The sequence below is a fragment of the Chrysemys picta genome, chromosome 12 (assembly GCF_011386835.1).
Source record: "Chrysemys picta bellii isolate R12L10 chromosome 12, ASM1138683v2, whole genome shotgun sequence".
Lineage (NCBI taxonomy): Eukaryota > Metazoa > Chordata > Testudines > Emydidae > Chrysemys > Chrysemys picta.
This window is the reverse complement of record NC_088802.1, coordinates 42,270,004-42,297,662: the sequence shown is the minus strand read 5'-3', so window position 1 is coordinate 42,297,662 and position 27,659 is coordinate 42,270,004. Positions and strand designations below refer to the sequence as shown.

Here is a 27,659-nt window from a genome sequence, read left to right as displayed (position 1 = left end):
TGCCCCCACTCCCCGGATCTCTGCCCCAAGCTTGGCTGTGGTGTCCGCTCATACCTGCTCAGGTCGCAGCCTTTCCTGGATCCACTGGTACTCGATGCTGGTGATCTGGTGGAGCAAACAGCTGCAGTTGAACTCTAAGGTCTGGTAGAGCTTGCTGTAAGCCAGCCACTGGCTGCAGTGAAAGGGAAAGAGACACACTGTGAGATTGTGGGCACGTAGGCCAGGCCCAGTACCCTCCTCAGGTAAGAACACGTTCTCAGGAGAAGGAGGGATTCAGGCACAGATGCTTCTTATTACCCCAGGAGGCCAGAGTCAGCCATTCCCCAAGACTCGCTCAGGCCCAGAGCTCCTACCCTGCCTCATCCCTTTCCAAAGCGCAGTGCTGCACCTGCAGTGTTCACGTGGAGGGAAAGAGACGGGCGAGGGAAGGGAAAGAAGCTTGGGATAGTGGTAGTGGGAGGCGAGTTCCCCCCGCCGATCTCCACATGCCCCAATCCATAGCTACGGCCACGGCTGCAGGGTTAGCAGAATCAGGGGCTTCCTGGTGTGTGCTCACAGGCAAGATGGTGAGGGAGAGAAACCCAATAGTTCCGCTACCAACATCCAGGGAGAGCATGTCCCGGGGTGCAGTCAGTGACGTTTGTCTAGAGCAATGCACGAGGCAGAAGTGACCAAACTCAGGGAGAAGAGCAAGGAAGTCAGACTACTGACCCTGCCACAGGCAGCAGGTGTGAGCATCTGCAGTTTAAAACTAATAATATTAATGCTATACTTTGTACTTCCATAGCGCTTGTTATCTGGTGATTTCAAAGCACATCACTAAGCACAGTCTGGCTTCACATACCTGCGAAATAGGGCAGTGTTATTACTATTTTACAAACAAAGGCACAGAGGGGTTAAGGGACTTGCCCAAGGTCACCCAGAATCAGTGGCAGAGCAGGAAATCAAACCCAGGTCTCCTAACTCCCAGACGCCGTTGCCATAATCATTATACAACACTTGCCGAGTGCATGTGGTACTTACGCCATGACCTGGTGAAAGTCAGACAGGTCTTTCTGAGCGGCATGTAGGTACAGGATAGTGGTGGCGTGTTTACTCAGCTCCCCATCCCAGGAAGTACTCCCGGCCTGTACGAGGAAGAAAAGAGCGAGAGAGTTAATCCTGCCCCGCAGAAGAGAAGAGAGAAGAGTCTCCTAGAGCCAGCCATAGAATTTGGATCCTCCTGTGATTTGTACTTGGTTTTCATTTGCCCCACCTCCTCTCTCAAGCTCTAGAATGAGCCCTTCACATAATCCTTGCATCTGTCCAGGCAAATACCCACACGGTTCAGACACCCTTGGGCTCAGCCTGAGGGATGAGCTTACTGGAAAGGTAATGGAAAGTGCTGGGTCAAGTAGTTGTTGCAAGAGTGAGGAATAGGGCTGCAGATCAGCTGGCACTGGTCCAGGTTTCATGTCATCTCACACAATCGCCATAGAAACCAAGGTCATTTAATGGAGACGTCAAAGGAAGGCCCCCTTCTGCCTGTCCCAGGTGGACGTTAAAGATCCCAGGGTGCTACACAGCATGTCCCTTCTCAGTAACACAGGCGGTTGTGTTGGATGCCTGCACCACTGGAGGTAACTCATCGCTTTGGAAAGTCTCTTGGGATACACAAGCCGAGCCATCTGCACTGCAGCATGAAATTCAGTCCTCCCCCGGCTCCCACCAGCTTCCCTGACCCTTGCTGGCTTCACATGTACCTGGTACTGCAGGATCTCATAGAGCACCATCTGCTGCAACAGGTGGCGATGGACGGTGTAACTCGGCTGGGTCTTGCTCAAAGAGGTGGCCCTCTGAAAAGAGAAACAAAAGCGGGGAGACGGCTCAGAGCGTGAGATGGAAGGGAGCATGTCTCCACAGGACACCCAACATCCAAGCCATCAAACAAACCTGGAGCCGGATTTAGAGGTCGCTTGTTTAATGGCAGGACTTTGGGTTCGTATCCAAGCGACCACATCCTTTGTGGGAGGTTTGACACTGCCTCCTGGAAGAGTTAAACCAAGTGCCCTGGTTTCAGGGTATTTAATCACCAGGCACCATTGATGCTGAGATATAGACCTTTATCATGGGAGGACCCGTGGAGATGCTAGAGCAGGGGTGGGCAAACTTTTTGGCCTGAGGGCTACATCGGGGTTGCGAAACGGTATGGCAGGCCGGGTAGGGAAGGCTGTGCCTCCCCAAACAGCCTGTCCCCATCCGCCCCCTCCCATTTCCCGCCCCTTGACTGCCCCCCCCTCAGAACCCCCGATCCATCCAACCCCCCCGCTCCTTGTCCCCTGACCACCCCCTCCTGGGACTCCCTGCCCCTGACCACCCTCGGGACCCCACCCCCATCCAACCCCTCCCCCCGTCCCCTAACCGCCCCCTCCTGGGACTCCCTGCCCCTGACCACCCTCGGGACCCCCCTCCATCCAACACCCTCCCCCCATCCCCTAACCGCCCCCCTGGAACCTCCCCCCCAACATACCCCCTAGCTCCTTACGGAATGCGGCCCTGCGAACATGGGCAGAGGACTCAGAAGGAGCAGGGGCAGCCGTGCAACCGGAGAGAAGTGGCGGTTTCCCCTTCAAAGCGCCGCTTCTCTCCGGCCAGCTGCGCAGCCACCTGGTGCTCCTCCTGAGTCCTCCGGCTGCGTTCCCCACGCTCCCGCCACCCGCACCACCCGCCTGCTCCCCTGCCCCCGCAGTGCAGCCCCTCCCACCCTGCAAGGGGTGCGCCGGTGCTGAGCTGCCCGAGTGCCCGGCCCTGGGGCCCCCTGTTATTGGGGGGGCCCGGCCAGAGCCAGCCATGCCGCCGCGCTGCTGGCACAGTGAGCTGAGGCTGCGGGGGAGGGTGGACAGCAGGAGAGGGGCCGGGGGCTCAGGGGCCGGACAGGACGGTCCCGCGGGCCAGATGTGGCCCGCAGGCCGTAGTTTGCCCACCCCTGTGCTAGAGAGTGCCAAAGAGAAAATGGAACAAATAGGATACAAGAGAATGAACTCCCCACTCCTCGTCACTACAGCAGCCTGTGGGCCTTCTACACCTCTGTTACCTCCGGAGCAGCGACAGGACCGGCCCCGCTGATATAGCCCTGGCAAGCAACCCACAAACCTCATGTTCCTGTTTAACCTCCTCCCTTCACGAAAAGCTCCTCCTACCTTCTTGTGAGTCATCAGGGACTGCAAGTGGCACTGCCCCCGGTCGGGGTGGGTTTCTGTCCGGGGCTCCAGGTGGTACCAGTGGTCATTCCTGCAATGCAGGTCCTGTAGATAGACAGATGGATGGATGGTTGTCAAACACCAGAGCGTCAGCGGTAGGGGGATGCCCATTCAGCTAATAGGATCCATCACATTAATACGGCAGGAATTTGTAATATTAGACAATTAACATTTATACTTAATTTAAAAAATGACCCGTGGGCTGGAGGCACTTTTCCTTATTTCCTAAATGAGTCTAATTTTTCAATACAAAATCCACCAGCAGCAAAGCTGTTGTACATCACAGCATTGAGCATGACCAATAAGTCTTTGCTTATTTACGATATAGCTGAGAATTACATTAGAATTACCTTGGCCTGAGGGATTGATGATTGCCTGGGGGGAAGAGGGAAATAGCGAAGGCCAGCAGCCCCGGTTAGTCATTAATTCCTTAAGGAAGTAGGGTCCATTGGTGAGAGACCTGGGTTCTATTACTGGCTCTGCAGTTGATTGGCTTTGCAGACCTCAGTTTACCTTTCTGTCACATGGGGATTACAGGGCTGCCCAACCCCTGTGAGATTTAATTAATGCTTGTGACATGCTTTGAGATTCTCAGAGGGAAGATGCTATAGAACAACAGAGCATTATAAGCCTACATCCCCATGCTCACCTGCAAGCGAAGAACCAAGTTCCCAAGGAAGTCATCCTGCCCTTTGTCTTTCCGAGCCTCCTTAAACATCCTGGAAAGGAAAATATAAATCAGCTGGGTGAAATGAGAAAATCTTTTCCTGGGAATGTAAAACATCTATAGGCTGGGCAATGCACTGGAGGGGCCAATCCTGCACTGGGCCCAGGAGACGGGTGTGATTGGAGAGAACAGAAGAATGTACAGATGGTCTGACCCGGAATTGTCAATGGTCCATCTAGCCCAGTATCCTTTCTTCTTACAGTGGCCAATGCCAGGTGCTTCAGAGGGAATGAACAGAACAGGGACGTTATCAAGTGATCCATCCCCTGTCGTGCAGTCCCAGCTTCTGGTAGTCACAGGTTTACAGACACCCAGAGCATGGGGTCGTGTCCCTGACCAGGCTGGCTAAGAGCCATTGATGGACCTATTTTCCATGAAGTTATCTCATTCTTTTTTGAACCCAGTGATACTTTTGGCCTTCACAACATCCCCTGGCAAAGAGTTCCATTGACTGACTGTGTGTTGTGTGAAGAAATACTTCCTTATGTTTTTTAAACCTGCTATTACTTTCCTTGGACGATCGCTGGTTCTTGTGTTGTGTGAAGGGGTAAAGAACACTTCCCCCTATTCGCTTTCGCCACACCAGTCATGATTTTACAGACCTCTATCACATCCCCTCCTTAGTCATCTCTTTTCTAAGCTGAACAGTCCCAGTCTTTTTAATCTCTCCTCATATGGAAGCTGTTCCATGCCGATAATTTTTGTTGCCCGTCTCCCTCTTGTTTCTATGATTCTGCAAAACCCTCTCGCCTTCACCTGGGAGTCTCAGCACCAAAATTAAGTGCTAAACTAGGGAAGCAAATGATAAGGCACTTTCTCAGCATCTCCTTCTCAACATTGGTGGATGCAAAGTGCCTGTAGAGCCGGAAACAGCCTGGGTGCAGAGATCATAAACACTCAGTGGTGGTTGATACTCATTTTCCATTCCAGTATTATGCAAACTGAGCAAGTTAATATGCAGATGAGCTGTGGCCCAAGACATGAGCCCCTGGTCCTCCAGGTGCCCCTGGAAGTCAGGAATTTGGAGACCACTGGCTCTATGTCACTACGGGCATGCCTACACTGCAGGCTGGCTGCCTGCCTTCGCCCAACCCCCCTATAATCCACACTGAAAGCTCTCAAAGGTGCATCTAGGGGAGCATTGTACCCATAGGTGCCAACTCCGTGGGTACTCCAGGGCTGGAGCACATACAGGGGAAAAATGGTGGGTGCTGAACACCCACTGGCAGACCTCCCTCTCCCCCAGTGCCTCCTGCTGGTGAGCCCTGCTGATCAGCACCTCCCCGCTCTCCCCATGCCTCCCACCCAGCACAATCAGCTGTTTTGCAGCACACAGGAGGCTCTAGGGTGGAGGGGGGAAGAGCGAGGACACAGCATGCTTGGGGGAGGGGACAGAACGAGGCGGGGTGGGGGTGGAGCGGGGGTGGGAAGAGGTGGGGCAGAACCTTGGGGGAAGGGGTGGGTGGAGGCAGGGCCTGGGATTGTAGCGTGCTTGAGTGCCCATCTTTGAGGTATGGGGCAGAGTGTGTGTTGAGCCCTGACCTGGCCCCTCACAGACCCATGGCTTGTCCCAGGATTGGGAGGGACAGAAGTGAGCAGCGTGCAGAGCCAGAAGCGCCTCAGCTTAAGGTGTCGGAGGGCTAAAGCCATTTCTACAAAGGGGTCCAGGGAAGACAGACAAGTTCTCCCACAACACACCACAAAACAATTCCTAGAGAGGCTCCAGTTGATGAGGAGCCATGAACTCTGGGATATGCCCCCAGAAATCCTTGTCCCAGCCACAGGTAGATGCGGTGCCAGTGTGGACACAGCTAACCAGGCATGGGTTCTGTGGCCATGTGGACTCTCGGAGCAGGGTTGGCTAACACATGCACATGAGCCAGGACATGTGGTACACCTGTCACAGAGACATGACGGCAGAACTGTGAGTGGGAAGAGGAGGCTGTGGCCCAGCAAGGAGGCGTTCATCACCAATCAGAGTCCTTGCCACATCCAAAATTCATGTGCCCTGGTCTCTTGTGGTCTGCACGCTGGGTCTTGTTACTCCAGTACAGCAGACACCAGGATCCCAGGCTGGAGTACATCAGGCCCATCATTGTAGTGACCTATTTGGTGCTGGGCTGGGAAAGGGAACTATCTGCATCTCTCTTTAAGGACATTCCTGGTACATCTCCAGTGGAGCTCCATGCTCAGAGGAGGCTGCCCATTCTAGCCCCCCAGAGGAAACATTACTGCGGCAGATAAGGATTAACTAGTGTGAAGATCAGGACACCGGAGTCAAAGAGCAAATCTCCACAGGAGGGATGGCGAGCGTGTGAGCTGCTCCCATGCCTACAGCACAGCAAAGCGAAGGTTTGACGCTGACCCCCCAAACTCAGCAGGGGAGCCTCCCAAGAGCATGCTGAACAAGGACCTCACAGTGCTGCACTCAGAGCAGCATTCAAGCCAAGTGCGTGCACTGCTAACAGAGCGGGGTGACTGACAGCCCGTCCACCCACTCCCCAGTACCGACCTCTTCAGGCCATGGAGATCTGTCAGCTCTCCCAGCTTATGCCGCACGGATTCCTCCATGTCCAAGTCCCTGCCGGGGAGGGTCAGAAACACAGCAGGTGAGGAGGGGGCACATTGAAAAATGCATCATTAACATTAGTTTGCCAAGGAGCCGCGGGGTCAAAGTCAGGACTAAGGGAGAGGCCCCCAACACACGGACTCCACCAGGCCAGAGGAAAGTCACAGAAGGGGGAAAAAATCAGGAGTTCGGGGAGGAGAGATGATGCCCAGATATAGTGCAGTGCTGGGGGCGGTATAAAACCCTGCAGAGCTAGATGCGAGAGCTGCAGAGTTCTTGCAACAACTGTGGCAGGGAGCCTCAACTCCCCACCCCCGCCCCGCCTCCAAGGCCATCCTCATCTGTCATAAAGAAGGCAAAAGGGCACAAGCCCCAGTTTGACAACGCCCGGGTATGTCACCTTTGTAGAGATTACACAGACCCAGGGCACAGGGGTTGGGACGAATGCAAATCTGGCTTTATTTCCTTGTCCCTCAGACACCTCCCTCCTTCCTAGAACCTTGACATAGAAATTCAGGGCTGGAGTCTCTGTTGCCTTTCACTTCGTGGAACCCTTTCCACCTGTGCAAAGTGACTGCAGAATGCAACTTCTCTGATCCGATGGCACAGCGCACTCACTTTCCACAGGCATAAAGGACAGTATGCGGCCAATGGCAGTGGAGGACTGGGACCCGTGTATATTACTGGGGTTCCACACAGGGATCTGTGAGGGTGCAGGCTGCAGTAGTAGTGCTCTCAGAGCCCTGTCTCAGAGCAGGATCTCTCCACACAGACCGATCTTGAGTTTTCAGTCCCAAGTCGGCATGGGTCCGTACTCTCGATCACACTTACCACATGTCCAGATGGAAGCTGGAATTTGCTTCATCGTCAAACTCCCTGCAGGACACAGAATCAGAAAACGTTACTGCTGGGATTTTGAGAGCATTTGTACACAGGCCACAAATATTAGGAAGGGAGGGTGAAGGAGAGAGAGATTAAAGGCAGGCAGCCCCCCCGCCCCCACCACAAGCTAGAAACAGTCTAGGGCTGGGGTGTAGCTTTGTGTCAATGAATGAAGACAAGTCAGGCCCCTGGAAACCCTGGTTATTACAGCTGGGCTATCACAATTGCTCTCTAGTTCACTCGGGGCACTCCCAGGTTTATGGATGGACAATATGCTCCAAGTCCTCAGTTTGTGTTCTGATTCCTAGAGTGGTGGCAGGCCTTTGGCTGATTACCTTCAGATTTTTCCGGTTTGCCCAAGAATATTAGAAAGAGAAGCCCCCAGGCTGCCAAATATGGAAGACACAAGGCAAAATTATTCATAGAAGATCCAAGGAAGTCTAATCCCTGCAATAGACCAGGCCTGCTGGACAAGAGCCAGATGCCCACTGAGGCGTATCAACTTCAAAAATTAAAAAAAACCCACATCAGCTGGTCTCAGAACCTGGGTCTACAGACTTGGGTTCATGGGGCTTGTGCTACGGTGCTAAAAATAGCCCAGCCCCTTCGCTGGGTCTCAGAGCCTGAGCTCCAGCCGGAGCAGGAATGTCTGTATGGCTATTTTTAGTGCCGGAGCGTGAGCCCAAGTCTGTAGACCCAGGCTCTGAGATTCATTGCCAGGGGTGTTTTGGTTTTGCAGTGTAGACATACCCTGAGAGATCATTGCACCTCACTTTTCCACTGTCTCCAATTTCTTTACCAGGCTGAAACAACACAGGAGCTTCTGCTCTTTCCAACAAGCAGAGGCCTGTGTTTATAGCACAGCATCCTGGCTTGTAATCCTGCCAGTCCCCCCACCCCTCACAACCTACTAGCAACGTTACCTCCCAGTTTATGTCAATCACAAAGACCAAACTTTGGACCTAGATTCCTTGCCAATGGTCCTTGCAAGCAGAGAGGAGACAGCTGTGGCAGCAGAAAAGGGAAAGGAAGGGACAAGGGGGAAGACTTACAGTATAAATGTCTCATTCCACACAGGATTGAGAGTTTGATTTATGACTTGAGTGCGGTGGGTCTGGTCTTCGGGGATCATGTCTTTCACCACGGCCTTTAATGGCTTCTTGTTCTCTGGATGGGAGCTGCTGTCGCTGGAAGGCTCTTGTCTCTTTGATTCTATCCCCAGCAGGCAGTACGGGTCGCTGAACCCTACAACCACAAGGTATTAAAAAAAAAAATTTTCTCCAATTATCTATTGTGACAAAATGCAACACCCACCCTTTGTACCAAGGTCCGCCTGCCTCTCGGGGGGGAGTGAACAATGATAACAATACTTTGCACTGCGCACCTTCAACCTGAGGAGCTCAAAGCGCTTCACAAACATTAATTAATCCTCACATCACATCTTAAAAATAGGGATATTGAGGCACAGATGGGCGACCAACTTGCCCAAGGTCAGACAGCAGATGTGAGAACAGAACCCAGATCTCCTGGCTCCCAGTCCCCTGCTCTAATCAGGTACATTTGTATGTGTGTCATACATGTAATCACACTTACCACTGACATCTTTACCCAGAATGCCTTTGGCTTGCTTCACAGTCACTTTCAGACAAAAAATAGGTTTCTGGAATTAAAAAAAAAAAAAAAACACCTCATCTCACCTGAAGGAAAAAATCTCCATCATATACAGAAGTGAATGTGTGTTCGATTTATTTGTAAACTCCATGATAAAACAAGGAAGCAGCACACAGTTTCACTATTGCCAACCCTACACACTCAAATATCAGGCCCCAAAAAATCATGAGAAAATGGCTGAGAAAAGATCTTTTAAAAATAATATAGATTTGGAGGGGTTTTTTTTAAATTTGCCTTCTGGTTTTTTTTAGCTTTTATGGAGCACTCAGGTCATATTTCTCCACAACCAGGAGGACTAGAAACTTACTTTTTAAAAAAAATGAAAGCTGATTCTCACATAATCACGTGTCTCCAGAAGCTGGGAGTTTAAGGCAAACATCAAGCACAGCTCTCTCCTTCCTTCCTCTCTGTACACATCTGCCTGCTGCCATTTCTGATTCAGCTTTTGTGGCAATTCCCCTCTTGCCGAGCCCTCCCCTTGATGCACACAGCCCCTTCAGAGCCATGTAGGAAATGCAACTGACCACTGACCAAGAGTGAAACTGACTATACGGGGCTTATCTTTATAGCATAACCTCCTGACCTGTGACCCTGCCAGTCCCCTTCACCCACTAGCACACATTACCTCCCAGACTGCATCAATCATGAAGACCAAAGTTTGGACCTGAACAAGCAGCGGGGTCACAACGTGTTCAGACGTTGACAGTATCCCTTTTAAGGATATGATTGGAAAGTTGCAGACGGACAGATCCCCTCAGCACCACGTGTGACTCTCTTTAGCTATTTCTTTTTGCTGTCAGAGGTCAGTGCTGAGAGAGGTGGCAAAGTTCTCTCAAGAAACAAAAACCAAACCCAACCAACAACACTTTCAATCGCTTCTGAGCCCTGATCCTCTCCCACCTCTGCATGGAGGGGAACAAATTAGTCACTGAACTTCCGAGGGACTAAAGAGGAAGCTGCTCAGTCACCTTTTCCACCCATGGGAGCCGTGGAAATATGCGGTAGAGTGGGCAAGGCCAAAGGAAGCATCTGAGGACAAGGGACTTATGGGAAATATTGCCCCCAACTCCTCAGCAGCGGCAGCTCCAGGCACCAGCGCTCCAAGCGCGTGCCGTGGGGGGCGCCCTGTGAGGACAGCAGTCAGGCAGCCTTCGGCGGCTTGCCAGCGGGAGGTCCGCCAGTCCCGTGGATTCAGCGGCAATTCAGCGACGGGTACGCCGGAGCCACGGGACCGGCGGACCACCCGCAGGCAAGCCGGCGGACCACCCGCAGGCAAGCCGCCGAAGGCAGCCTGCCTGCCGTGCTTGGGGCGGCAAAAAAGCTAGAGCCGCCCTGCTCCTCAGCTCCAGGCCAGGTGCACAGAGGGTCTCTCTCCTCCAGCATCCACTCCCTCCCCTGGGGGCAGCAGAGATGGCTCCTGACAGAGCTGCTGCTGACCACCAGGCTGCATTCTGTCATTCCACTAAGGAGCACCGAGTGGGAGGGAACATGCCTCATGAGTATGTCAACACCGAAGCTGGAGATGTAACTTCCAGCTCAGGTCGACATACTCGTGCTAGCAGGCTAAAAATAGAAGTGTAGCTGCCATGGCTCGGACAGTGGGATGGGCTCGGGTCCCAGGCAGGACTGTATGCGGTGCAGACAGCCCATCCTGCCGCCCACACAGCGCGCTAAAAGCAGAAGTGTCGCTGTGGCGATCTCATCTTCCTGAGCTGGAAATTTCACCTCCAGCTCCTGTACAGTCGTTCCCACGGTCTGGCTCCTACCTCCTTTTCGTAACTGGTCTTTCAGCCCCACAGACTTTGCAGAGGGGACAAAAGCTGACAGGTGGGGGATCATCCCATATACGTCACCTACCTCTTTCCAGAATCTCACCCTGGCTGGTTGGTTTCCCTCCTTGCTCCCCAAAACATAAGACTTTAATCCGGATTTGATAGCAATGACTGTCAGTATCAAGGGACAAACTTGGACTATGGATAGTCCACCCAGCTAACCAGCTGCTGTCCTACCTAAATAGGGCACAGGGTTTAGGACCAATCCTTGGGGATATCCATATTAAACATACCTCTGGCATTGACCTAGCCTCTATGTTGTTCCACATAACTGAAGCACTGAGGTCAGTACCACATGTGCAGGCTATAGATACACACGTCCATGTCACCTGAACATGTTACCACTCTGTACAATGGGGAATCCCTTGAGTTCTTCCTACAGATGCGCTGCCCTGGGGCGGGCACACACTTAAGGGATGATGCCTGTATCTATCACACATTCATGTACACACACGAGCTGACCCTGCTGAACTCAATGGGAGTTTTACCTGGCCTGGGCCCACAGGGGGAAGTGACCCAGCACAAATTCTGCTGGCATTGCAGGTGGCTGCGGAATAGAAATGTACGGAGAATGCCCCTACTTATGGGTGGTGTGATCTGGGGGAGATGAGCAGACTTTACCTCCAACTCTCTGACCCGCTGCAGTATAACGTGATGCTCCTCCGGGTCCATGCTGAAGGCCTGTTTTAAATATTACAGAAGATATAGGGTTGGCTTTATAACAATGGGACCTGGGATACATCCAAGGGCTTCCCATGTGGGACCACTACTCCCTTCCTCTGGGAGCCAGCTGGCACTCACAAAGGGTTTGATGGGAAAGGAGAGAACAGCTTAAATTAAGCCTAATCAGGACCCAGACTCATGAACACTTGGGCACGGTCCAGACAGACTTCCTAGCCTGTCCTTCCCCTAGATAATGGCTTCTTCTCTGCCAGACTGCTCCTCTCAGCTGCACTTCCGCCACCAGCTCCTGAGCAGACTCTGCTGCCCTTCCCCTTCCCTGTGGTTATTATTTTCTTCCCACTCCCAGGGACGGGACCCGACCCTCCTGCGACCCCGCTCAGGCAGCTGGCTGGCGTTACTCCTGCTGCTCTATGACTCACGCCTGTGTCCGGCAGGCCCCCTCTAACTGCAGGAGCTCGGAGAAAAGATTCATGCCTAATTCCTGCTCTGCGGAGCAGCCACAGCAGCTGCGGGGATCTGAAATATGGAGAGAAGAACTCCCGCTCAGTGTGGGACAGAGGGAACTCCAGGGTTGCGGCATGGAGGGGGCCTCTTCCCAATACGGGACTGAGGGAGTTTTGCAGGCTAGAGGTAGCGAGCGAGCCCCCGCCCGATGGCAGGATAGCAAGAGGACAGGAACGTAGGGCAGGGTTTCAAGGAGCTGCAGGACATGCACTTTCCCTTGACCTGGATGGGCCCAGGGACTGACCTTTTGCACATACTCGTACAATTCATCGGCATCGGCAACAAAGGCGGGTTCGGGCTTGCCCTTGCGGTGCAGGATGGTGTAGAGAACCTCCTCGTACAAGAGGTTGAGCTGCAGGGCAAGAGGGTGACAGGTCACAGTCAGCTCCTCTACTAGACATTGTGTGAGCTAGTCATTGTGTGGGTGATGTCTTTTCTGGGGCGGGGTGGGGGTATGTGTACGGATTGTACTGTTAAATGTTTCCTCCATAAAACACAAGGGGAAACGTGTTTGCTCTCCCTTCACAAATTGCGTCTGCTGCCCAGAATAAGCAGCAGGACGTACTGTCTAGAAAGCTCCTGGACATGTTATCCCATGCCTCAAATCAAGCCTGTAATACTCCCCCTTCAGCATTGGCCCATGCTCAGTAGAACACACTTGCTTTCGGGCAGATTTTACAGCACTGCACTTCCCCGTGCTTTGCTAGCGGGAATAGCTGAAGCCGGAGCAGGCTGGTAGCGACTGGACATTGTTATAATCAAGCCTAGTTCTGAGGTGTTTTGTCAACATGGCAATTGCCACTAATTAGCGTCTTTGTTGGCAGTCTCCACAGAGGACTAGTACTCCGTAAGGCTGGAACCTGTGCTAAGGAACATTGCAGGGAAGGTTGCATTGCCACTGCCTGTCTATATGGATAGAAAAAAGGACATCCATATGCAGGGCTGCCAACCCTTTTACCAACACTCCATTGATTAAAGAAACGATGCCAGATTCATACCTCTCGCCTGGAAAATCGGTGGGACAGGTCCATCTAGAAGAAACAAGAAAGACAGAGACACATTTCCATTCAGTTTTGATGGCGTAACAACCGTTTTTTCATCAGATGTTTTTTCTGAGAATGCAACAAGGCCACAGTTGCTTCCTTCTCCTCTCTGCATGCTTTTAAAAACGACATGTAGATTGTGACAGATGCATTAACTTCCTCCAATAGCTGTATTAAGTGCATGTAGCATTGTGAGCCAGGGATCATATGGACTTCCCTAGGGATGGGGGACCACAGCCCTTCAGGCGCTAGGACAGCAGGGCGGTGATTAGGCAAATTCACTCAGGTTTAACACCTCCCAAGAGGCACCAACACTCGGAGAGGCTCGCATATACTGCTTCAAACCAGAGTCTCTCTAGAGAACCAACAGACAAAAAAAGGTCTTTTAGATAAATAGCCTGAGTTAAACTGACTCAAGCCCTGCTTTTGCATCCAGCAAAAGGGCAGAAGCTTTTGTACAAGGGAGGCCCCATTCCTCCCTGGGACAGGTTAGAAGGACGTGACCCATTCCTGGAGGTTCTTGTTCTGAGCTGTTATGAACTTGTGATAGGGTGACCAGACAGCAAGTGTGAAAAATCAGGACAGGGGGTGAGGGGTAATAGGAGCCTAAAAAGCCCCAAATATCAGGACTGTCCCTGTAAAATCGGGACATCTTCCCTCACGGCAGGCAGAACAAACCTTTCTGAGGTTTCGGTTTAACAAGGGATACAGGCAGGTTCTGCACGCCCCAGTAGGGTTTGGTGTGGCGACGAGGCGTGGGGTGTCTAACAAAATACTTCTCCTGCTTGGCATCTGTACTGTGCAGCACTTTCCCTATCAGAGCAGCTCCACCCAATGGATTTATTTCAAGGGGGCAGTGGGAGGTACTTGGAGGGGAAAAGCAGGAGATGGGGACTGGGACATACTACCCAACAAGGTCCCATGAATCCCCTAGTCAGCCTCAGCTCATCCCTCCATTCCCCGGTCAGCTCTGCAAGGGGCAGAAGCAGACAGGGGACAGTTAGGGGGTGTGGAGCACGTGTAGCTGGGCTCAGTAACCTAAAGCAGGTGCAACCATTGGGTATGAAAGGAGAAGGAAAGCTAGCAGCGGGCATCTGGTAGTGGAGAGATTTGAGAGAGGGCAAATACTACTTGTCTCCCAAGAAAAGAGAACGTTTATTTTAAATAACTGCAAACTTGTATTGTATCCCAGGTGAGGGAAGGACTTTCTTTCATTGCTCTACACAGGGGAAGAGTGTAGTTTGTTTCCGTTTGGGGATAGGCTGATCACCCTCCTGGAGAGAGAAAGCCCACAGTGTGACAGGACCCAACCCCCCAGGAATCCTTCACCAGGAGCATAACTGACCTGAGAAATTCTTGGCAGCAGTGGGTCAGAGACAAAGTCTGTAGATACATTTTTAAAAGGCTGGATAACTTTGTGACCAACAAACACTTGTAACTAGGCAAGCCAAGATAAGTTGAGGAGGACCTAAGTCTCATGCTTTCAGGTGTCAGTTTGTTGCCTCAGGAAGGAATTTCCTCTCCCCCCACACTCACCATCAGAAGAGCAGAACTGACCACCTGGGTTGATCTCCCTAGCTCCGAAGCTTCAAATATTGGCCACTGCTGAAGGACACATGGTCATTTGGTATGACCAATCCTATGTGCCTAGGGAGTGCAGCACATTCTTCACTCAGGTCCTGGGTTCAGTACAGTTAAAAGCGAGGCCTTTACGGAAGCACCAGATGCTTCTCTAAGGAGATCTGGGATCTCCTGGTACTTTTGAATGTTTCACATTCTAGTCTGGTGGTGCTACTGTGGACACAGAAATCCATTCTAAACAGGTGGCTGTTCAACACTGGGAAGAAAAAAATCCCCCATCAGGAGGAAGAGACAATTTCTTCCAATTCAATTATCCAGGCCAGTAAGGCAGCCGATCAAAAGTGGCAGCAGAGCCCTTTGCTACAGACAGTTCCTTAGAATCCAGCATTCATGACGCCAGGAGCAAGAGTGCAGGCTTGGAGCAAACACATCTCGACTCAGTTCAGGAGTTACTGGTGAGGGACAGATACATTCAAAAGAATAGGAGAGATGCTAATGTGGCGTTTGAGCTATGTGGTATATGAGTATCTTGTTCTATTCATTATGAAGGTCAGTAGTATGCATGATTGATTCAAAAAAGAACTAGATACGTTAATGGAGGATAGGTCCATTAATGGTGATGAGCGAGGAGGGGCAGGGATGGTGTCCCTAGCCTCTGTTTGCCAGAAGCTGAGAGTGGACGACGGCATAGATCACTTGACGATTACCTGTTCTGTTCATTCCCTCTGGGGCAACTGGCATTGGCCACTGTCAGAAGACAGGATACTGGGCTAGATGGACCTTTGGTCTGACCCAGTACGGCCCTTCTTATGCTCTTATGATGAAAGAAAGGACAGATGAGATTCTCGGTATAAAGGTTTGGGGAATTCCAGGGATTATGGCGCAAGGTGACTAGAAGCTTCTTTATGAATAAATGGCTAAGATTTGTAGAAAGGAGCCACTAACCCCCACACTTTCTCTGTATAGCTTGTTTTCCTAGAAACACCATGATGTTTGCATTTTATTGTCATGTCACACAGTCAGTGTGATTTCCCTTTGAGACAGTGTTGTTTTGGGTTTATAAAGTTACTGATGGGGGAGGGATAGCTCAGTGATTTAAGCATTGGCCTACTAAACCCAGGGTTGTGAGTTCAATCCTTGAGGGGGCCACTTAGGGGTCTGGGGCAAAATCAGTACTTGGTCCTGCTAGTGAAGGCAGGGGGCTGGACTTGATGACATTTCAAGGTCCCTTCCAGTTCCAGTAGGATATCTCCATTTAAAAAAAAAAAAGTTAACACAGAAAAGCCAAGAGGACATATAAATCCTAACTGTGTTTTCCAGGAAGGAAATACTGTCCAGACAGCATCATTATGTTGCTCCTTGTTGATATATGGGTGCCTCCTATTAATGGAGAAGGGGTAATAATAGTGTCTGAAGGTTACACATTTGACCTTTGCTATGAACAACAACAAAATGTTTGATCTCTAGTATCAAGCGTTGTTTACTTTATAATACATGGGTCATGATAACATGGTGGATCCTATATTGCAACGGAGTGAATTTTTGAAAACTTGCTTAACTTTGTGCATTATGTAAAAAGCAACTCAATCAAAACCAAAAATGAGACATGGTTCTGGATCTACAACACCCAAGCATGGTGCACGTTTGGAGCCGATCCAAGTGGGACATCGATCTGGTCCTTTTTTGTTTAATGGGTGGGACCAGCACTTCTGATCCCAACAACCCCCAAACTTTGGGGAAGTTCAGCTCCCAGCTTTGCGGCTCAAGCTCATCTCTAAACAAAATGGGACCTTTCCAACCAATGTCCTTTCCTCTGCCAAAGCCAAAGATACCAGCAAGTCCTTACAAGCACCAAGTTATTTCTCTTCAAAGACTTCTCTGCCTGGTAGTAGGGGCTAGTGCAGGGATTCTCAACCTTTTTCTTTCTGAGGCCCCCACAACAGGCTATAAAAACTCCACGGCCAACCTGTGCCACAATAGCTGGTATTCTGCATATAAAAGCCAGAGGCAGCGTTAGGGGGTATCAAGCAGGGCAATTGCCTGGGGCCTCAGGCCACAGAGCCCCATAGCGTAGGCTTCAGCCCTGGGTGGCGGGGTCAGGGCCCTGGGATTCAGCCCCATGCAGTGGGGCTTTGGCTTTCTAACCTGGTCCCCAGCGAGTCTAATGCTGGCCCTTCTTGGTGGCCCCCCTGAAACCTGCTTGCTGCCCCAGACCCCTGGTTGAGAACCACTGGGCTAGTGCACACCCAGTTAACTCAGAAGGTGAGTGGGCCTTTATTTCACAGATATTCACTCACTCAACCACAGCCCGAGAACTGAGCAACACATTCCTAGCACGTAGCATCGCCTGATGAGTGGTGATTTCACCACCACAAACTGGGTGATTGGGTTATGTTTTAACTGGACATGGTATGGTTTAAATTCTCATGTGACCTGTAGCATTAGTCTCGCAGCAGCATAATGACTAGGCACAAGAAATCAAGCGTGGGACAGTTAAAGGACAGTGTGAAAAAGCGTTATCACAGCGCCTTGCAAGAGATCAGTTTCAAATTTTCCTTAGGCCGCAAGTAAAATGAGTGGTCCTTTTAGCTCAGGGCTCAGCACACACATACGCGCATCACAAAACCACCATTCAGTTTCACCAAAGGCAGCCCCCACAGCGCAGGAAAGGTCCAAGAGCGAACTAGCAAGTGATGGTAAACATGCAGAGGCAGATGAGGGCTCAGTAGCACTGGAATGGCAGAGGTGTAATAGCTGCATTACTTACAGGATCTGTGTGGTAAAAAAAAAGAGATGGAAACAATTTTTTAAATACAAAAATTAGGGCCAAAGTAATCCCAGAGGTATTTGAAGTCAGTAGTTACACCCAGGATGAATTTGATCTTTAAACTATAGGGGGAGGGAAAGCCATTTCTACCCCCGTTCTTCCAGGCTGCTAGGTTATCCCTGGCAAATCGCTGGAGACAGCTGGAAGCTGTATTTCACTGTTTGGTTCCTGAATAGCTCTGCTTGCAACGATCCTCTCTAGAAGCAGCACATTCCAGCTTCTGCAGCCTCCCGGTCCTTGGAGCACCTCCAGTCTTGGAAACACTGCATTTATATTGTCCCCTACACCCTGCTTGAAACAGCATATTGTCCTTCCCCCGGAAGCAGAGTGTAATGACCTTTCTCCCGGAAGCTGTTTCTGTGGATCAAAAGCCTCCCAACCCTCCAACCATCCTTCAGACTGAGCCATAGGTGCAGCACTGTTTCAAGCACACGTGGAAAGGCCTTTGTTCTTCCTCAATACAATCCCTTATCTGCTGGACCCCAGTTCCACTTCTTCCCCAGTCGTAGGCTGCAGCGGGACTGTAAGAGGGGAGAGTAGAAGCTGCTTTTGGCTCGCTCTCTCTCTCTCGACACTTTCGTGGCCCCCCATATAGAAACAACCGTCTCTTTCTTTCTTGCCAGTGTAACCCACACACCTCCTGGGTGTGGGGTTCTGTCCCATCTAGTGGCACCAAGACCACTAAGAGAGATCAAATGAGTCTGTTCTACAGCCTTAGCTAACAGCCAGTTGGCTTTTAACTCATGCAGTAGAGGTTCATGCTTTAAGCTCTAGAGGCCCCTGGTTTGATCCCGCCTGCCGATGACTAGGGTCTGTCAGCGTTGCCAGCCGCCTATAGGAGAAATACCCTGTTTCCCCGAAAATAAGACAGTGTCTTATATTAATTTTTGCTCCCAAAGATGCGCTAGGTCTTATTTTCAGGGGATGTCTTATTTTTCAGAAATGAAAAATGCCTTATTATTGGTGGATGCCTTATTATCGGGGAGGTCTTATTATCGGGGGGATGCCTTATATTACAACGAGAGGCAAAACTGTAAGTAGGCCTTATTTTCGGAGGATGTCTTATTTTCGGGGAAACAGGGTAGCTTGATTAATTTGATAGGGTGTTTTCGTTCTGGGGTTGGTTGGTTTTTTGTTCTTTTGCTCATGTGTGTGTGCACGGAGATTATTATGGAAAAGCTAAGCTGAAGAACCAGAGTTTGCAGTTAGTGCAGAACGTCCTGAGGCCTGTGGTCAGTCTTGCCTCGAGTGGGAGGAGTTTCACAGTCTAGGTCCAGGTCTTGTGAAAGTCTCCTGCACTCCTGAGCCTCTCTTGTTAGTGGACAGTTTCATTGTTCAGGCAGAACATACCTGATGTGGAAAATCAGACTTGCAGAGGGAGAGGCGACCTGCCAGATAGCTATGGCCAATCCCATGGAGGGCTTTGATTATTAGGACAGATTAGCTTGGGGAGCCAGTGCAGATAGCGCCAAGATGTGGTCCCAGGAACCTTTACGACGAAGTACATAGGCTGCTGTGTTTTGTACTAGTGGGAGATTTTTCTAGAGCACGTGGCTTTGAGCTGCAGTAATCAAGCCTGCGTAGGATCAGCTGTTGTACAGTCTTTGGGCTTGTTGCAGATGGAAGTAGTATTTTTAGCTGCTAGTGCTACTTAGGAATACAGTAGCAGTGAGGCGCCCAAAAGGACCCTAAGACTGTGGATCAACAATCCCAGGGCAGATGCCCTCAACTGTGGAGGATGATATTCAGAGTATGTCCTTCTTCACTGGTAGAATTGCAACGGTGGAACATCTCTGGCAAAGAAGCATAGTGCAGATGCCCTAGTCCCTGCCCGCATCAATCTCTGACTGGGCACTTTTGCCCTTGCTACTCAATAACCATGACTACAATGAGGTTTCTCTTCTTAATCTCCCACCATTATCGCTCCAGTGGTGCTTGGCACAGTGGCAGTGCTAATGTAGACCAGCCAGCAGTGTTTTTACCACCAGGTAATCTAGACCTGCTTGAAGTCTACACTGGAGCGCCCAATTGCCAGAATTGATGGAGGAGCAACAGTGCTACAGCAGTGGTGAAGGATTGAGAGCGTTTAGTGTAGACACAGATAATATAGGGCCAAGCACCTTCTCCAAGGTGTTGAGAACTTTCATCTCCTTCTAGGTTGGAGACTTTATCCCTCAATTTTGGACCTCAGGGGAACCTCAGGACTTAGTAGCCCCTGGCTCTCCTCCTAGTCCCTCCGTGTGCCAACAATTAAACCCCAGAAGAAGCTCTGTGCAGCAACGTCTCAAGCTCTGAGCGAAGTAGGAGCGAGGGGAAGTGAGAACACCAGGCATGAAATCAGAGACGCATAGCATGCAATGTAAACACCTGTTTAAAATGAGAGTAAAGAGACCACATACGTCACTGCTGTCCTCCCCAGGGCCGTCCCCCGCTGGCATCTCGCTGACGGACTCCATGCTGGGGTGGATCAGAGCAAGTCTGTGCTGGATGCAGGAGGCCAAGCCCCAGAGAACACAGCTACAGCCCTGCTTATTTAGGCTTGAACAGCCCTCCTCACCAGCATCATCTCCTCCGCCCCTCCCCTTGTTCATATGCTCAGAGGAAACCACACTCTTTATCTCACCCTGACCATTTTAACAGCAACCGGAAATGCACGGGGGCTCGTTCAATAGATCTTGAGCTATACTTTCTCCCCTGCTTGTGGACTCCATCGGGGGTCTAGCATTGGGGAGGGACTGAGGCTGCGTTCCTCTGATCCCCGGCTGGATCCTCAGTTTCTTTCACATTATTAGCTATCGAGGGTTGTAAGTGAACGTGGCACTTTACAGACACCCAAGAAGGCATCTTACAGTTCAACTCAGACCCAGGCAATGCAACTGAAACAAGAAAGGCTCTGAAGCAGAGCTGTCAGGGATAAGATGGACCAGGGAAGGCTTTGCAAAAGGAGTGGGAACCCAAGGGGGCGATTGTTAATGGGTGGGAAGTAAAACGCTGTTTCAGGTGTGGGGGCTGAATGAGAAGGGAGCAGCAGGGAGAGAGGGCAGAGCACAGGGCCTGTGACGGGGAACTGAATGGAACACGTGTGAAGATGCAGGCAGAGTCAGAGCCACACACAGTGTCGAAGGCAAGGATGTGGTGTTGAGGTCCTGGTCCAGGGTGTGAAGCCAGCTGTGGGGCTTTAGAGGGTGGAGTTCACTGTACACCTAAACGCAGCACAGGAGAGAATCATCCAGACTCCATTCCCGTGAGTTTGTCAATAGCAGAAGCTGTCTTCAAACCAAAGGCCACTGCATCAGAGGGGTGGGGAATAAGAAATGTGGCTCGGGTGCAGGTGATCGTGTTTGATTGAGGTCAAGCTGGGCCTACTCCAGACTCTGCAGCTCAGCTCTGTACTTAGGCCACTGGAAAGAGCTAATCCAGTTAATCATCCCACTGTATTACTGGAATGGAAAGGGAATTATCCTCCCTAATGCTGGAAAGGGACACGCTGAGATGTCTGTTCTCCAGCGGGGGTTTCTGACCGGGTGGAGCAGATTTCAGAGAAGCAACTCCTCTCTAGTTACGGGAAGCAGAGTTACAAGTTTTGTTTTACCGGCACTCTTCCCTCTCACAAACAGTTTATCTGATTGCAAATTACTAGACAGATGAGTTAACAGCAGCAACGGCCATCCCCTTCAAGAGATGCCTATCGCAAGGGTGGGCAAACTTTTTGGCCTGAGGGCCACATCGGGGAATAAAATTGTATGGTGGGCCATGAATGCTCACAAAATTGGGGTTGGGGTGTAGGAGGGTGCTCTGGGCTGGGACTGAGGGGTTCAGAAGGGGATCATGGCTGGGGCACGGGCAGGAGTGAAGGTTCTGGTTGGGGATGCAGGCTCTGGGGCGGGGCTGAGAGGTTTGGGGTGCAGGGTGCTCTGTGCTGGGATCGAGGGCATTGGGAGAGCAGGAGGGGGATCAGGGCTGGGGCAGGGGGTTGGGGTGTGGGGAGAGGCTCAGGGGTGCAGGCTCCAAGCAGCGCTTACCTCAAGCGGCTTCCGGAAGCAGTGGCATGTTCCGGCTCCGGCTCCTATGTGTGGAGCGGCCCCTGATCCTTGGAGCGGGGCCATGACACGGCTTCCGGGAGCCACGTGGTGTGGCCCCCGACCTGGCGCCCCAATGGGAGCTCGCGGGCCAGCTTAAAATGGCTTGCAGGCGGGATCCAGCCCGTGGGCCGTAGTTTGCCCACCCCTGGCCTATCGAAAGGATCTGAATTCCTGTTCACTTGATGTGTGAGAGGGAAGGATGGGAACCCAGAGAACCCCACAATCAGAAAGAAAAGCAGCCTAGGAAATCTCAAAAGGAAAGAGACAAGATGCTCTGGCTACTATATATTTAATGTATGTGTGGTGTGTACACAGATAAGGATGGGCTTGGTCTTACATTTAAATAGTGTCTTTTAGCCAGGAGCACGTCACACGTTCACTGCCCATAAGCGTAATAAGCACCATCTTGACTGACATTCCAGGGACCTTCCAAGCTAAAAGCATGAGTTGCTACAGCTTGAGCCAAAGAGGACAGGCTCCATAGCTGGGGCTGTCGCAGACTCATATCCGCTGCAGAACGGGCACAGAGTGGTGTCCACACAGCAGCCATCTCCAGCATTTGAAAAGCACTGGCGGTACCAGCTGTTGGCAGCACACAGGACGAGGGCTCTGACTCTGTTCTGCTGAAGCTGTGTAATCTACAGTGATTTCTCCCCCATGGGGACAGGAAGCCACAAATGTTGCAGCTGCACCGGCTCAGCTGGTCCTGCTAACTCCATCCCATAATGCAGTGGCTGGTTATGAGAGCATGTTCTATGCAGCAATGATGTGCACTATGGGCTAGTACTTTAGGAGTCCCAGAAAGCACTGGTAGGAGTGCTGTGCCTGGACGATGTCCAAAACACTTATACAAGGGCAAGCGAAACTACTTAGCCATTTCATCCCACTGATGTGCTTGCAACCATTTCCTAGCTTAGTGTAGGCACCTTCTGAGTTGCGACCACTTCTGGGGTGAAACTCAGCATCTGTTTAACAGTATCCAACAAACCATTAAACAACTGGGTTTGGGTGAGACAGGGATTTTCTTTCCAGCTGAAAATGCAGGGGGGAAGCTGAAGTAGGCAGAGATAAAATTGGCCAGGATGTGGGTTAACAGCCCTCACTCTTGTGAAAAATGCTATGAGATCCCCTAAAGATCCAGACAGCCAGACACTAGTTTTACATCTCATCCCCTCTGCCCACCGCCACTGACATACAATTGGGCCAGGACCTTCTGCCCAGTGGCAGGATAAGCACACTCTCTCTCCAGTGACCTTCCAAGTGGAGGTTAATGCTAGTCCATTGATCAGATGGTGGAGACGCAACTGGTGTGACAGGGCTGAGTTCTTTCCTTACCCTTTAAAAGCTGCTCATAACCATTCAATGACACTGCAAACCTCCCTCGTGGTTTCACAAGGGGTCCCAGTAGCATCTGCTTTCACTCCCAGCTCTGGAGAGCCAAACCTTTTTAGCTAGAGATAAGTGGTTTTCATTTGCAAGGGCCAGCAATGAACCCCAAGGGCACAGTGCCTGGCAAAGAGCGTATATGCTCCCTCACAGCACAGGAGAGAAACCCCTTCCTCCCCTTCCTACTGCAGCACGGACCGGTCCATCTCAGTCTGCGTCGCCCACAGGTCTCGGTCCTTGTTTCCTATTCAGGGCTGCACAGGGGATCATTCCAATTAGAGTTTCAGTTGGGTGCACAGGTTGCAACAGCCTGGGAGGAACTGTGGTGAGGAAACCCTTCTTTTGTAACCCTCCCCTCTTGCTACTATCCCAGATGTCCAGGGAGGAGATGCCTTAGCAGCGCTGTTTCCTCTCACGTTCATTACACTGCTCAGCTTTAGGGGCCACCTCTCTCCCTCTCCACTGTCACACTGACTGATCCGTTGATCCCCTGTTACAGATCACGCTCTCTTAGGTGGCCAACTGGAGCCTGAGACCGTGGGTACGCTATGGATTTCTGCTGGAACAGCGAGGGCAGTCCCTGATGGACATAGCTGTCCCAGCAAAAACCCCGAGTGTAGACCCGTTATAAGCTGTGCTTTTACGGGTATAGCTTGTTTTACTCGTGGAGGTGGTTTTGCTCGACTGGAGCAAAGCAATATAGCTGGAGCCACACTAGAAACACTTAGTAGATATAGTCTATTGGTATTCTTACACCAGTAACACTTCGAGCGTAGACACCGCCCGAGTCTGCCAGCCTTCAGGAGTTTCAGCCAAGTATTTGCTTCATGTTGGGCTTAGATGATGGAGGGTTTCTCCCTCCCGATCTCCCGTATGCTGGACTGGAATGATTGGTCAGACAGCTTTATTATTCCCTACTAGGGTGACCAGACAGCAAGTGTGAAAAATCGGGACAAAGGGTGGGGGGTAATAGGAGCCTATATAAGAAAAAGACCCCAAAATCGGGACATCTGGTCACCCTACTCCCTACATAGGCAGAATCTATTGGTGTTTTGCTTTGCGGCATCTGCAAGATGCCCAGAAGCCAGTGCACCATAATTGAATAATGAAGAAATATAGAGGCAAAATGATTTTGGAAACTGTTTTCATCTTCGCTTTTAGGTGCCGTGTGATAGGCAATAAAGCTTGTGACTGCAAAAGCAAGATCTGATGTAGCACAGCTCACAGGAGGTGCAAGAAGCTGTGGCATAAAACACAGACACCCATTCTCTCTCCATGAGCGGACAGCACCTTTCACTGGGTTCTTGCAGATGTTAAGTAACAAAACTCACAGAAATCTCTTATCCCTGCATGGGCAGAGAGGATGACTTAAGAATTTAGTTAGCCCTTGTATCAGCTTCACCTTCCTTTGGAAGGCTCAAGAAATACAATCCATCACAGTCGGTTTGAAAAGAAACACACAATGAAATAGACATTCTTCAGTCACAGGCCAGCCACAATGCTGTGGTTTTATCATTTAAAAAGACTCCTAAATTAGAAACATGGAAAGCAGCAGTTTAAATATGCGAGGGACAGGTTTTTTTTAAACTCGAAAAGTTTGAGCACAAGAGCCTGGTTTTGCAGTGCTCTTCGGAAACACGGCTCGGGCGGGGGACACAAGTACTTTAAATACAAAATTTGACCTACTTGAAAATTATGATCACAGTGGCCAATGCCCCCTAAACAGACCGGCACCTTACAGCTGACCCTGCTCAGGGGTTCCAAGGGAAGGTGCATGAACCCTAGTGTGTATGCATGGAAGGGGCGAGGTCCTTGCTGGCCCTGAACTTAGGGATCAGTTGAATCCCGGGTATGTGATCTCTCCATCCAGCCCGGGGTTCGTTCAGGCAACCTTTGCCATTGCATTTGGGCTCCTCCCAAAAGTAAGAGCGTGACAATGATATCAGACACCATTATGATAAAATATCTGATTTTACTGTATTTCTACCCGGAGATTGCACTGGTTACACACACTAATTGTCCTTCCCCCACTCCCAAAATCCAGTACCATGAATTTCACATGAACTTTCTGGGGCAGTGATTTTTGAATATGGATCTTCTGCTAGGGAAGATAAACCCTCCAGCACGTTCACAGGTAGCTTGATCTCTGCCCTTCCTGATTCCTACCATGGATTTATGAGCGTCTTGATATTGTGCATCTCAGCTACCCTATTCAATTCCTTTGAACAATTTCCACCACCAAAGCTCAGGTACCTAGTCAGACCCATGCAAACCACTCAAGAAAACCCAGGTCAAGAGACTGGTAGAGCACCCCAAAGAGAATGGCAATGGAATGATCTGCTATAATATACTGGCCAAGATTTTCCAGAGTAAGTATGAGTACACCTTCAAGGGCCTGTTTTGCAAAGACACCATCAGCACTTTCTGAAAATTAGACCCCCCCTTCCAGGCATCTACAACTGGGATCCCAAAGTCACTTTTAAAATCTGGGCCACTTGGGTGTGCTCCAAACTAGAGTATGTTGCACCAAATAGTGGAATCCTCTGAAAGAGTGTTTTAAAGCGGCATTGAATATATCCAAGGTAAATGAGATGCCACAGTTGAGTGATCTGGGAATATTCACTGCTATGGGAGTCTTCAGAGAAAAGCGAACAGATCAACAAAAGTCACTTTAAAAGGGATTTTCTCCTTTAAAAAGAACCCAGTGCTAAAAGCAATTCTCAGTAAATGTAAGTACCCGCTTGTCTTCCTACCTCTTGGCTTGGTTATCCTGCCGGCGGGCCCACAGCCTTTCCTCACTCTTATCTTGATCTCTGGGCTGGAAATACACAAAAAGTTGAAAAAATGATTTCAACATGAGTCCCACTCACTTCTCCTTTTAACACCCAGGGGGCTGCTAGGGAGGAGGCTGGGTCGAATGACTATGCAAAACTCTGCCCTGCCTGTTACTGTTTGACAAGTCATAAAGAAAAACCCAAGAAGGCTACAGCATAAAAACGGAAAGAAATTTCATCATGCAATCATAACATACCCTTCTCCTCCTCTTCAGATTCTCTGAGCTAATGCTGCTCTCCTTGGGCTCGAAGTCCCAGTCATCGCATCACCTGACGAAGCCTCCCAGCATCAGTCTCTCCAGGAGTGTATGTTCAGTGCATTCTGCTGGCTGCCACTCCTTGCCTTGAATAGGATGCAAATCAAATTCCTTTCTCTTCCACAACGCACCCCCTCTCTGTGCTGCACTCTGTTAGCTACACACACAGTCAAGAGGAGTAGGAGGACAAAGATTATTGGTATCCTGCCTAGAAATATGAGAAAGCCTTCCATCCTGAGGGGTCCCCAAACTGCTTCAACTACAGCACTACAGAAAAGCAGCCACCTCTGGGCTGGATGACAAGAAACTGCAAGTGCACAGTATGGTTGCCCCACAGTTAGGGAATTTTGGACACCAGGGCAAACACTTACTCTTACAAGAAGTGCCGGGGACTTTTAATGCCAATGCAGGGCAGACAGGAGCTTTGTTTAAGCTCTCATCCTGAGGATACACTACCACGCATTTTCACATATACAGGGAACCACAGTCCAGGGTGCATAGTTTTTACATTAAAAGCTCTCAATCAAAAGACAACATGTGATCATGTCTCCTCCGAGCCACAGAGATGCTGGGTTCCTGAAGATATGGGGATGGTTTTTAGTGAACAAATTGTGTTTCTCTCTTGGCCTTTTCCAATAATATTAATTTGGTTGTGCCATTTATGCTACCGTAGAGCAGCTGCACATGGGCACCTAGTATCGCACTGGATACGGACCCACTCCATAACCTCTGTACCAGGGCCGATTCCAAGACCAGCTCAGAAATTCTTAGAGGTTATCACAATAACCGTTTTGGCATGGCACAACATGCCAGGGAATTACCTGGTAGGTCAGGACAGGACGTTCCACCACTAAGTGTCCTCCTCAGGACTGTGGGTTCCAGGGGCAAGGAAGGGGTAAAACCCTTCCACGCTGATCATTATCCCAGCATTCCTCTGGAGAGCAGGGGGGAGGGAGGTTTGAGAGAAGCCCAACACAGCCATGATTAAAGAATTAATGGAGACCCCAGTGGTTTCAGACTCAGACCTTGGCTGATTTTTCCTTCCTCCTGCTAAATTCTCCAGTTACTGCCCTGGATAATTTAGCCATGCTTCTTTTTAATTAGATTTAACGAGCTTTCAGTGGCCTCTGGCTTATGGAGGAGATTGTCCAATTTTTAAAAAAATTGATATTTTATTTGTTCAAAAAGAACAGGAGTACTTGTGGCACCTTAGAGTAACAAATTTATTAGAGCATAAGCCCACTTCTTCGGATGCATATTTGTTCAGTTTGCAATTCTCCTCAGAAGCTTAAAATAACATTTTCTCTCTACTAATTTAATCTTTCATACATGTGGCAATATTACCTTTTTCCCTCCCTGATCATTTCCCATTAAGATGAATTCAACCTCAGTCTCCTTTGGTTATTCACTTCCATATATTTGCAGTAGCAGCATCCATAATAGCACAACTCAGGGAAACAGTCATTGTTTCACTGCTTTTGGAGAGGCAGGAAAGGAGGCTTCAGAGTTCATAGGCCATTCCCTCACCAATTTCACACCGT

General features: G+C 50.3%; 1 protein-coding gene across 2 annotated transcripts in view; it reads right to left on the bottom strand.

Moving 5' to 3' along the window:
• Positions 1-26,275, bottom strand: part of UNC13D (unc-13 homolog D) — a 46,628-nt gene extending 20,353 nt beyond the window's left edge. The window contains exons 1-14 of one of the 2 annotated variants that reach the window (XM_065562746.1): positions 26,059-26,275; positions 25,781-25,845; positions 13,107-13,139; positions 12,353-12,460; positions 11,542-11,601; positions 9,011-9,077; positions 8,470-8,662; positions 7,367-7,411; positions 6,479-6,547; positions 3,889-3,958; positions 3,180-3,284; positions 1,743-1,835; positions 1,024-1,127; positions 55-172 (exon numbers count right to left, since the gene is read on the bottom strand). In XM_065562746.1, the coding sequence (XP_065418818.1) occupies positions 55-172; positions 1,024-1,127; positions 1,743-1,835; positions 3,180-3,284; positions 3,889-3,958; positions 6,479-6,547; positions 7,367-7,411; positions 8,470-8,662; positions 9,011-9,077; positions 11,542-11,601; positions 12,353-12,460; positions 13,107-13,139 (1,065 nt within the window). In that variant the 5' untranslated portion in view covers positions 25,781-25,845; positions 26,059-26,275. Of the gene's footprint in view, positions 1-54; positions 173-1,023; positions 1,128-1,742; positions 1,836-3,179; positions 3,285-3,888; positions 3,959-6,478; positions 6,548-7,366; positions 7,412-8,469; positions 8,663-9,010; positions 9,078-11,541; positions 11,602-12,352; positions 12,461-13,106; positions 13,140-19,958; positions 20,265-25,780; positions 25,846-26,058 lie in introns of those variants that run through there. The other variant, XM_065562745.1, reaches the window with a different exon arrangement.
• Positions 26,276-27,659: the final 1,384 nt, after the last annotated feature.